General features: G+C 38.0%; 1 protein-coding gene across 3 annotated transcripts in view; it reads right to left on the bottom strand.

Moving 5' to 3' along the window:
* The window catches only part of LOC136873864 (quinone oxidoreductase), a 129,570-nt gene that overhangs the window by 28,340 nt on the left and 88,373 nt on the right, over positions 1–12,857 (bottom strand). For all 3 annotated transcript variants that reach the window (XM_067147160.2, XM_067147159.2, XM_067147157.2), the window contains exon 6: positions 4,132–4,261. In XM_067147160.2, coding sequence (XP_067003261.1) covers positions 4,132–4,261 — 130 coding nt within the window. The remainder of the gene's footprint in view (positions 1–4,131; positions 4,262–12,857) is intronic.

Here is a 12,857-nt window from a genome sequence, read left to right as displayed (position 1 = left end):
TGCAGCAGCTTTTTCAGCAGCTAATTAGATGGCAGCTGCAACCAATACCAAAAATATCCTGATGAGCTTCTTTCAAAACTGATAACTGCATTTTTCTGTCCAATCATAACAGGAGCATCATCAGAACAGAATGCCAGACAGCTTTTAATTGGCACTTCATTTAACTGCGACAATAACAGCTTTCCTATGTTACACCCTATCGAATCCCCTTCCAATGCTGGTACTGATTAAACAGTACTTGTAATATTCTCTGGAGCAACATCATAAAAATTAACCACTATGAGAACCACTTGGAATCAGTATAATTGCTTCCATCTGTCGACAAAGAAAAGCGTCTATTCTGTAAACAGGTAACAATGTCCTGTGTTGCAGTATGCGCCACTTCATTTAGGACACATGCTGCTCTTGTGCGACCACAACCATACATTTTTGTGGTTTCCAATGTAGGGAACATCTTGCTGAACAAAGCTCCTGCATGATTAGCTGCACTCAGTGGAATGTTGTGATCCAATAAACAGGAAGTTAACCAACATATCGTAAACATTATTTTTATTTTTTTTGCCAAAGCTGGAGATAAAGGTTTATTTTCTGATTTCTTCCTTAGATTTCAAATTACCAAGATGTTAACACACTTTACATGATTAGTCAGGTCATTTTTGCCACTATGTGCTATGTTAATATCACAAGAGCACACAGTACAAAAGGCAAATTTGTCACCGTTTTCAATTTCAGTATACATGAGAAACTCGAAGAATAGGTTTCCCTGAACACCTGATGATAATGATTAATGATAAACAACGATCATAAGACAAAATAAACAACAAACACAATTCATGTTACTCCACAACTACATAACGTCAGCTTTACAATACATGGCAAATATGAAGCAAATTAAGACATGAACATAATTCCCATGTTTTTCGTGAACACAACATGACATATGCTTTGTAATTCATGAAGAACAAAATAACTATTTTTTATATAGGATGGAAAAGAAATAGGATGGCAAAGAACAAGTGAACGGTTATCCAACACAAACAAATCTATATCGATCGACTGGGTTAGAGAACGCATCTCGCATTCCCAGTCGAAGACTGTAATGATTGGTCACACAGTATGTATCGGTGGCTTGCGGAAGCTTGTTCTGGTGCAAATTTTAAAAAGGAAGTTCTTGGTACGTAAGATCGTAAAATATTATCATTCATCCGTAAAACACGTCTTTCTGTAAAATTTACGGACAAACCGTAAAATTTGGCAGGTATGACGACGATATCAGAATGGAAATGAAAGTGGACTCGATACAAGAGAAGCTAAGGACTTCAAGACTAACATGATATAGACATGAAAAGTGAATGCCTGGCTTAAGAACACCACATGCATGTCTAGGAAAAAGGATTGAAGGTAAAAGGCCAGTGAGAAGACCTAGGAAGAGATGGCTACACCAGCTGAGAGAGGATGTGGAGAGAAGAGGAGGGAATTGGGAGTCAGTGGTGAGAGAGAAGACACTGCTGGACAGACGATGGCAAAAACTCGTTCAACACCACCCTACCCGGCATGCTGGAGGGTTTCTATTACGTATGATGATGATGAATCTTGAGAACCACCAAATGGACTTTTATGGGATTTCTCTGTTGTATAAAGCATTATCGTGGAAACATTAACCTATGACAAAATGGCAATTGTGGTGAAGGTAGACAAATTTAAAATGACCATCCAAGAAGTTTCTTGCTTTAGGCTGCCTAAATCATCTCATGTGCAAGAAATGTAGAGCATGAAAATCTTTACAAAAACGTCTGCAACTGAACGTATCTATCCATAAAATAAGAGCCCTCGATAAGTGTTCTGATGTAATAGTTTGAAGTCATCATCATCATCATCATCATCATCATCGGTTTGCCCTTCCAGCGAGCCGGGTAGGGTGTTTGAAAACGAGCGTCTTCCAAAGTTGCCTATTCAAAAACATTTCATTGTCCAGGACAGATTCCCAATTCCATCCTCTTCTCTCCACGTCTTCCCTCAGTTGGTCCATCCATCTTCTTCTTGGTCTTCCAGCTGGTCTTGTACCTGTTATTCTCTTTTCTAAATAAGCACATGGTAACCTTGTGCTATTCATTCGTTTAACATGCCCAAACCATTTAAGTCTAGATGACCTAAGTCTTTCCTCCATCGATTCATTTAGACCTAGGTTAGATCGGATCTCATCATTTTTCACATGATCAAGTCAGGCCTTTTGGAGGGCAGTTCTAAGAAATTTCATTTCACAGGCTTGAATCCTACTACAATCCTTTGATGTTAGTGTGCAGGTTTCCAGAGAATATGTAAGGATGGGAATGAAATATGACTTGTACAGGGTCATTTTTGTTCTTTGTGGGACCTTCTCATCCCATAGTAGGTGTCTAACGATACTGTAAAAGTTAGAGCCTTTGGTTACTCTGTTTGTTTTTTATGTCTCAGTTCTGTTATTACTAGGCATTATGCTTCCTAAACAACTGAACTGGTGTACTACTTCAACTTGGTGGTCCTGTATTTCTATGTTGCATTCTGCATTATGTCTGCTGATTTTCAATGCTACTGTTTTTGATGGGTTCAATTTCATTCCATAATCATCAAACTTCTTACACCATGCATTCAGATTATTTTGCACTCCCTCCTCTGTTTCATCCCATATTGCCACATCGTCTGCAAACACCAGAGCCTGAAGATCTTTATTACCTTTTCCTTTTAGTTCCTTTAAAATGGTATCCATAACTGCTATGAATAGAAGAGGTGATAAGGCACTTCCCTGTTGTACTCCTTTGGTTGTATTGTACCATTCAGAGTGATCATCTCCAATTCTGACACAGCTTTTACAATTAGTATATAGCATTTGGATCTTCCTAATAAGGTACTCCGGTACACCAAGTTTTCTAAGACTTTTCCAAATAGTTGATCTAGGAACATTATCATACGCCTTTTCAAGGTCCAAAAATTAGATGTATGGCTTTTCAGGCGTTTGCTCTATTAACCAGCATTTCGTCTTAGGTCTGACACTAGACTCGTCAGAGTGGGATGTGTCAGACCCTACCCACTTATGCTGGGGTGTATGCAGGTGAACTTATCAGAAGCCTCTTATGTGGCACAGTCTGATAACTGCATACGGGAGATAAAACTCCACAATGGAATTAATGGAATTGCTAGGCGGGCATTAATTCCATTGTGGAGTTTTATCTCCCGTATGCAGTTACCAGACTGTGCCACATAAGAGGCTTCTGATAAGTTCACCTGCATACACCCCAGCATAAGTGGGTAGGGTCTGACACATCCCACTCTGACGAGTCTAGTGTCAGACCTAAGACGAAATGCTGGTTAATAGAGCAAACGCCTGAAAAGCCATACATCTAATTTTTGATCTGATTTTTGATATGCTCTATTGGTGGAAAAATATCTAATTCCCTCCATGGGAATTTAGAATTACCATATTTTCAAGATCCATAAACACAATAATTAGGTCTTTTCCTCTTTCCCAGTGTTTCTCTGCCAACATCCTCAAAGCAAATATCAGATCTGTTGTGCTTCTTCCAGTCCTAAATCCATGTTGTTCCTCTTCTAAGATAGGCTCTAGTATGTCCCTTACTCTGGCTTCAATGATCTTCTCCATAATTTTAAGGCCGTGTGATAAGAGGGTAATGCCTCTGTAATTTTCACTTTTCCTTCTACTCCCTTTCTTAAAGATAGGAACTATGACCCCTTTTGTCCAATCTTCAGGTATTTCGTTATCCTTCCATATTGTTCTGAGAACTCTATACAGCCACTGTATTCCTGGCAGACCAGCAGCTTTAATCATGTTGAAGTAGAAAGGTCAATCTTAATATAAAAACCTTATTTTGAGAGTAATCACATCATCCTTAACAAATAAACTGTAATCTTATTACAAGTATGGTTTAGGAGTTACTGTAGTTTTAGCGAAAGCGCAGAAATGGTACACTGCGTCACATGGGGAGAAAAGAGCAAGCTAACAGGCAAGTTTCTACAAGGAAATCCCATAATGTCCATCGCCAAAAATTTGTAATTAGTCCCTAGTTTCTAGTCATTCTCTTCAAGCATTATCCAAAGAGAAAAGAACTGACTGAGTAACATTCAACGAATACTTACCGCAACACGTGCTTTCTGGTTGAGAACAGTCAGATCAGCACCAAGATTCACATTGGCCAAATTCTCAACGACAACGTCAAAGCCTTGGCCACCAATAGCAGCTACTGCGTTGTTCAAGTAACCCTTCTCTCTGCAAACAATAGAAAGAAGACCTTTAAACACACACAATGTTCCTCAGTTTTAATAGATAACAGAAAGACAGAATTTTTTCCTCAATATTGGTTAAGGTGACCCTCCAGAGATAAACAGCCTATCAAGTTATCATGGTTCAGCCCAGAGGCTTGCAGAGTATGAGGCGTCGTCTTAAATCAGCATGAAGGATTTTCTCAGCCATTATTTTTGGGTTTCTAGACTGTTACCATCAGATAGCTCCTGAATTGAAATCACATAGGTTGAGAACCTTTAACCATTTGTCGGATCCAGGTAAAAATCCCTGAGCTGGCTGGGAATAATGATACGTTACAACAACTGGCTTTACGTAGCACTGACAAAGGTCTTATAGTGACGATCGAATAGGAAAGGGCTATGAGTGGAAAGCAAGTGGGCATGGACTTACACGAGGTACAGCCCCAGCATTTGACTTGTGTGACAATGGGAAACCATGGATAACCATCTTCAGGGTTGCCGACAATGCGGTTGGAACTATCTCCCAAAAGCAAGCTCACAGCTGCACACTCCTAACTGCACGGCCAACTCCCTTGATGGCCGGGAATCAAACCCAGGGCATCCAGGTAATTGGTAGGCACGCTATTCCCAGACCGCAAGGCTGGCATGCTGTGTTTAAATAACCTCAGCTTATTTTCATTCTTTTTTTGCATAAAACCAATAAATACCAAATATTTATTTACTTGTGTATATCACAGACCCTAATTTTTGTTATGAAATTAAGGGAGAAAAATAATCCCCCTACATATCTCACACAGCTTGGTCAATATAAGTATACACACTGTTCAAAGTCTAGCAGTCTCCCCTTATTTGGATGAAAGGCAAGTAGGTATTTATGATCCTGGCCTGATTTCCGTATAATACGATATCTGACTGCAGTGTATTCTCTCTTCAGCGTGACTTAGCCTTTCAGCGAGTTAAAGTTGTACATTAAGTTTTAGCTTTAAGTGATTCAATTCGGACAGAAACGTGGAAATCTAGCTGTGAGCTGGGAATGTAATGTGACAGAGTTTAATGTTCGTTACCAGCATAATCAGAAAATTACTCTCTTGAAATTACTCTCAAATCAAGAAAAGTGTTCTTATGACCGAAAAGTAGAAGGTTCCCTGAGCATGAAACTCTTAAGAAGAAAGTTATTTGAATCGGGTTAAATTTCCTAATTCCCTACTCATTTTGTACTCCAGTTTTCAAACTTGAAGTTTTGGAAAAAAAATGTGAGAGATATATACAAATAAATATGGTATTTACTCTCTTCTGTGAGCACAGTAGTTCTTGAAAAATAAAGTAGTAAAATAATTTACCAACAGTCAAGAAGGTAGAATAGTTTCGTATAATTTACTTATTACATTAATCAACTGAGACTTTCATCATTCATTTACCCCCCCCCCCAAGTATAAAACAGCACAGCAGGGATTTACAAAATGAATTCCAGAACGTATTCTGAAATATTCTGGAATAATATTTCAACTAGTCTGTTGGATACTGTGATGTTTGTATTCACTATTTATAGGGGTTGGGGTAAAGAACGAAGCAGGAGAAACTTGTATGTGCGGTACCATTCCAAAATTAACCTAGATTTGAAGTGGACAATGGCAGGGAGTAAGATTTCTGAAGATTCTGCCTTAATCAAGGACAAAGTCCCTCCCAATCACAAGTTGCCAGACAGGTTTTGTACAATGCTGAGCTGAGTAGCTCGAACTAGCGGCTTTGATCCCGGTTCAGTCCGGTGGTATCTAGATGTGCTCAAATATATACGTTTTAAATTTGCTTTATGTCGCACCGACACAAACAGGTTTTATGGTGACAATGGAATAGGGGTGGGATTATTATTTAGCGTATGGCTTATACAGACATAATCAGTAATATATATATACATATACGTATTTACAGCTGAGAAACGAAGTAATTTGTGCTTCACAATTGAAAATCTAGTTCTTCAATCCAGCGTGTAGCGTTGCTCATGTCCATAAGTTTAACCTCTAATTGCCCTACATGTGCTTCCTGGGTGGTGCTAACTGAGCAACAGTGAAAACAGGCAGCCAGACTATCCACAGGATCTCCTGGCAATGACATATTTTCGAAGAAATAATAGAAACAGTTCTTATCAGAACTCATTAAAAAGAAACATTGGTCCAGCTATCAGACTCCTACAACTCAATGTCGAGAGCATTAGGGGTGGGGAGAAAATTACCATGGCTTTAATTAAGATACAACCCCAGCATTTGCCTGCTGTGAAAATGGGAAACAATGGAAAACCATCTTCAGGGTTGCCGACAGTGGGGTTCGAACCCACTTTCTCCCAAATGCAAGATCAAATATACAGTATCAGGCATGCATCAGTAGATTTAAAGGTTATTATTTTGTACACATTCGTAATGTAGCACAAACTATTGCAGAGAAATTAGAGGACAGGTCAAGGTATCTAACAATAAAGAGAAGAAAGGCTTTGACTTATTCTGAAATAAACTTTTTTTTTTTTTTTCATGAATGAAATCTGCCAGACATCCTTTTAACTCGGAAGATCCTTAGAAGATGCCCCAGGTCTAGATGAGAGGAGAGCACTAACGGAGGGGTTCCTTAGGTCTAATGGGCAAGTCTCTTATTCTATGTCCATGTGACAATAACTTGCAGCAGTTAGTAGGTATGGCATGATGAATAATTACTGCACACAGCTAAAACATTAGTCATGATCACCCATACAATCTCATGGTGAATAAGATACAAACTCATTTTAAAACTGTTTCATTTTCTACATTTCTGAATGGATTTTTGTGATATCTGATTACAACATCTCTAAAGGTACAGAGGTACATAATATAATATTGCCTGAAATAAGATTAAATCTGAGTCGTATAGGAAAATGCCATATCTAACCATAAATGATGAACAAGGGTGTGCACCAAGATTCAAAATCAAAAAAGGCTTTCACGGCCGCAGATCTTAAAGTCAAAATGTTCACAATGCTTGCCAACATTATGTTTTGCATACCGAAAAAGTCGTCAGTGAGGAAGTTTTCGCAGAAAGGCAAAACGTACTTCTTTTATGACTGCATAGGATCACTTTAGTCAGTCCATCGTTCAGGTCTCTTTAAAGGGAGTGTTTGGGCTTTGCGGTCCTCCCAGTACTTCTTCAGACGCTCCGATCTTCGTGCCCTTTCCTTGGTTGAAAATTTGCGTGTTGTTGGTTTGTTTCATGTACGGGTAAAGCGGAGGTTTCTATTCTTGAGTTTTGTATTCAATTTTATCTTATTCGTGGTGTCTTCTGTAGTATCATCTCTTACTTCTCTGATCTATTTACACCCTGATGTGACATTTTTTGAGATGAGTTTGTGTTGTATTAGTTGTTTCAGAAGTCTCGAATCCTGCATCCGCATGATATGTCCAAAGATTCCCAGTCTCCTCTTACGCATAGTATCTGTAATGGGTTCTAGCTATTTGTACACGACGTTGTTAGGTATTATCCGCCACTGTCCATCTTTCTGGTATTTTTTATTGATGCAGGTTCTTCCAATCCTCCTTTCAATTTTCTGAAGTCTGTCAGTCTTTGATTGTTTTTCAGGTGAAAAAGTGTTTCTGCTGCATATGTAGCTTCCGGTTTTATAACTGTGTTGTAGTGTTTTATTTTGCATTTATTGATAAACATTTTTTTTGTAGATATCCCATGTTAATTGTTGATCTTTAGCTAATCTATTTGCTCTTGTTTACACTGAGATTTTTTCATTCAGGTTATGTGTTATTACTTCTCCAAGGTATTTAAATTTAATTATTATTTTGATTTTATTACCATTTATGGTAACTTCTTTTAGTTGTATTGGTTTTTGGGATATAATTTCTGTATTTTTCAAATGATTTTGAGGCCAATTTTATTTGCAATGTTTTGAAGTTCTGATATCTGGGTTTTTGCTTCTTTTATGTCCACTGCTAGTAATGCTAAATTGTCGGCAAAATCCAGGCAATTTGTTTTGATTTTTCGGCCAATCTTTATTTTTGGGGGACATTTTCTAAACCAGGGATGGCGAACCTATGCCACGCGTCACTAGGTGACATGCGAACACGATTTTGGTGGCACGCCACATGAACATAATAATATTTTATATATACGTCTTGTACTACAGACAATGCATATCTTATAGTGTTTGTAAGAAATAAATATCGAAAATCTAAATCCTAGTTCCATTCAGACGTGCAATATGGCAACACGGCTACACTGATAGGTCCGAAAGTCAAGTGAGATAGTGTCGTTTTCTGGTGGTTTTGTATATGGACATCCCAAACACGTTTTCGGTGCCGAAAAGAACAGAAACTTAACAAAGGTGGTGACGGTATATTTCAAGAACTCTGGCCAAGAGAATTCGGCCTGTTAAAGAGATGTGTTGCCTGTGTTCGAAAACAATAATTGTATCCCCCACATTTAATGTAAAGCGCAATTTTGAGACTGGTCATTCAAATGTTTGTTGCATTTCAAACGAAGAAAGAAGAGAGTTCGTTTCACAAAATATCGAACATTACACAAAACAAACTAGTTCTTTTGTAACATCTTTCCGGCCAAGGAATAATATCAGTGCGGCTGTTTCTATCTGTCTCACTGCATAGTACAGCATGCATGGGAAACCGATTTCTGATGGCGAGTTGTTGAAAGAAAGTTTCTTATTGACGTTCGACACATTATTTGAAAACTTCCCTAACAAACAAATAATAATTAACAGAAATAAAGCTGAACTGCTGTCAAGGATAGAAAAATAAAAATGAGTGAAGAAGTTTCGGAGCAGTTGAAAGCTAATTTGGTTAACTCCCACATGTATGTTTTGGTGAAATCATGAATGTGACCTTACAAACAAGGATAGCCTTTTTTTTTTTTTTTTTTTAGATATCCTCATGGAAATGTGATGAGGGAGAAATTAGTTTAATTGTGAGCGTACAAACTACAACCTGGAATGGAGAAAGTGAAGTCCATTCGCAATATTAGTAATTTTGATTTTTATATCTAATATTTTTTTTTTACAATTTGTTTTACGTCACAATGACACAGATACGTCTTGTGGCGATGATGGGACAGGCTTACGAGTGGGAAGAAAACTGCCGTGGCCATAATTGAGGTACAGCCCCACGGAACATGCAATCAAATGTATTTACAAGATATATGTATAATAAATAAATAAATAAATAAATAAATAAATAAATAAATAAATTATGAAACATAATCGGGAATTTATAAAGGAAGTCTCCGGGGTGGGGGGGTTGTAGGTTGTAGACATCCCTTAGTGGAAAACAACAAGTGGCACAGTCAACAGATGAGAATAATAAACCAGACTTAAAATGGCACACTAGTTGGAAAAGGTTCGCCATCCGTGTCCTAAACCATTCCCTCAATATCAATTCTAGAGCACAATTAAATAATAGTGATGAGAGCCCATCTCCCTGCCACAGTCCAGTTTTAATTTCAAATTACTCTGATATTTCTCCCCCAAACTTCACTTCTGATTTGGTGTTAGTGAGAGTCAATTTTATCTTATTAATTTGGGGTGTAGTCCAAGGTGTCTTAAAATTTTAAACAGAGATTCTCTATGGATGCAATCATAAGCTTTCTTGAAATCTACAAATGCTATCACCATATCTCTGTTTCTTCTCCTGTTATTGTCCATTATCAACTTAAGACTCGTGATCTGATCAGGACAGCTCCTTCAGGGTCTGAAACCTCCTTGATATTCTCCTAGTTCCTTCTGAAGTAGTAAACTTATCCTATTAAGGATGATTATTGAAAATATTCCCCTGTAGTTATTTTTTTTACAACTTGCTTTCCGTCGCACTGACACAGGTAGGTCTTATGGCGACGATGGGATAGGAAAGGCCTAGGAGTGGAAAGGAAGCGGCCGTGGCCTTAATCAAGGTACAGCCCCAGCATTTGCCTGGTGTGAAAATGGGAAACCACGGAAAACCATCTTCAAGGCTGCCGACAGTGGGGTTCGAACCCACTATCTCCCGGATGCAAGCTCACAGCTGCCTGTAGTTATTAGGGTCGGTTTTGTCTCCTTTTTTTGTGCAGTGGGTGAATGAGGGCTGTTGTCCAGTGTTCGGGCAGTTCTTCTTTTATTCAGATAGAGACAAGTTCTTGATGGAGGGCAACTTTGCTGATCTTCACTGCATATTTCCAGATTTCCGCAAAGGTCTGATCTTCTCTTGGCGCTTTGTTCTTAATTTATTCAGTGCTTGGTAGACTTCCTTTATTGTGGGGGGATTGATGTTTTCTAGTGGTGTTTTTATTGGGGTGTTGGTGTCCAAATGAAGGAGTTCTGTATGTTCCTCACAATTTAGAAGCTTGTTAAAATATTTAGCCAGAATTTCTGCATTGTATTTATTGTTTTATTTATTTATTCCCGACTTACATTTGTGGTGAAGTTAGGGCTCACAACCCTTTCTTACACTTAACCACTATAAACAATAAAATTTAAAAATGTAAACATAAGACTAAGACATAGTAATTCTAAAAAGAAATAATACTACGGACAGATAATTCTAAGTTACAAATCAGTATGGCAATTAGTGTGATAATACTAATAATAACAATAATAATCATATAAAGAGGAGTAATAATAATGATAATAATGATTTAAGTGCATAATAGATAAAGAAAACTCATTCACACAACATACACGCAATGACTCACACAACTCAGTTACAGTAGAACCTGAATTATATGTTCCCAGAAACTACATTTTCCCGTATTATTCGTTCAAATTACATGGCTCCACGAGCATTCTAATTAAATCACATTGTAAAAATCCCACATTATCCATTCGTGGAAGAAACTATTTCCCGGACCCACCGTCCAGAAATTTTAGTCCCATCAACGCTAAATCCTCGATCACGCGTTTTTTATGAAACTGTATCTTACGAAAGGACGGCTATGGTATACTTACAAATCTTGATGTTGATGTCCCGTCATGGCGGTAATTTGAAGAAGTACTGTACTGGAAAAGCAAAAGGCGGTGAACTTGCATAAGGGATCTTCTTAGCATCGCATTCGGGTGGTATTGTTTAAAGAATCCTCGGAAATCATAAAGCAGAGAGTGCACAGAACAATTGGAAGGAGACAGAGCGCATTTCGACAGCTCTATTTGAAGACGGAAAGAGTTTCGTCAAATATTTGTACTTGCAAAACGTCTACATTATGTCCAGGGTTAGATGTTTATTTTTTACTTTTTTCGAGTGTATCGCCGAACATGTTTTCGGCATTTCCCTGAGGGCACTGTATAGTCACTGGGCTTTCAGGCAGGAATCAAAACTCCTCCTTCTTAAAGTAACACAAATTTAGCATTTTAATATTATCGTATACAGTATGATTATGGTATAGAGACCAGAACAAATGTTGCACCTTACACACATAAAGCCATGAGAGGTTTTGGGTCTGCCTATTACTGTTTCCATCCTAATATAAGTGCGAGAATTTCACGTTTTTGTGTTAAAATGTTATAAAAACTGGCGCACATTTAAAAACTTTGTACCATTTCGCATTCATACCGACTTTTACAGTGAGTGCGTTTTCGGGCTGAGCTCAAGGACGCGAATAATCGTAATTTCAGAAGTGTTAATGATATTTTTCTCTTTCCAATTTGACTGTAATTAGTGACGGGCAGAATTGAATATAAAATGCATTTGTGAAATTGAGGATCGATACTTACATTCAAAACCATATTCTCAAGTTCAACATAACCTTACAAGTTATAAGTCTCATTTTACAACCGTATTGGATTTCAGAGTAATAAATTATTATATTTGATATTTAATTAAATGGTTTCATCCTAAATATAAGGATTCTGTGTATTGGAAAGGTGTTTTTTTAAATATAATAATTTATTATTCAACATAACCTTTAAAAGTTCTTGGAGGCCTAATTTACGCAGTACAAGATTTCCATAAAATGACTGAGAACAGTATACCGGTGACCAATTTACGATGGAAGAAAAAAAATTGATTTTGCCATCATGCTGGGCGCTTTTATATCTAATGTGCTTTATTTTATTAGATTAGAGAATTAAAAACTATTTGTGGTCGATTGTTGTTTGGCTTGGCGTTACGGGTATTGGAGTTTTAGAAGAGTTTGGCTGGTCAAAGTTGCTGAACTGAAAGAAGTTTTCAAAGGAATTTGACGAAGTTTCCCCGGTAAAACTGAATGTAAAGTTTAGAGATTTTCAAGTCGCATACCGGTAATTAATGTTTGAAGCCACCCCCGCAGTCTAACTTGCCTGCGTCTCACCTGGAGGGCCCAAATTCAATTACCGGCCAGGCCAGACATTTTTACCTAGATATGGGGGCTGGTTCCAGGTTCACTCATTCTACGATTACCTTTAATCAAGGAGCTATTTAATGGTAAGATGGCGACCCCGGTCTGGAGAGCCACAAATAACGGCCGAGAGGATTCGTCACACTGACCATGCGCCACCTCGTAATCTGCAGGCCTTCGGATCGAGGGCGGTCGCTTGGTAGGTGGAAGGCCCATTGGGGCCATAGTTTGGTTTGGCTTAGGGGTGTTTGTAAGATTATAAGTATACATATTTCATTTTG

This window comes from Anabrus simplex, chromosome 5 (assembly GCF_040414725.1).
Source record: "Anabrus simplex isolate iqAnaSimp1 chromosome 5, ASM4041472v1, whole genome shotgun sequence".
Taxonomy (NCBI): Eukaryota; Metazoa; Arthropoda; class Insecta; order Orthoptera; family Tettigoniidae; genus Anabrus; species Anabrus simplex.
Note: the sequence above shows the minus strand (reverse complement) of the source record. Positions and strands in the feature narration are given on the sequence as shown.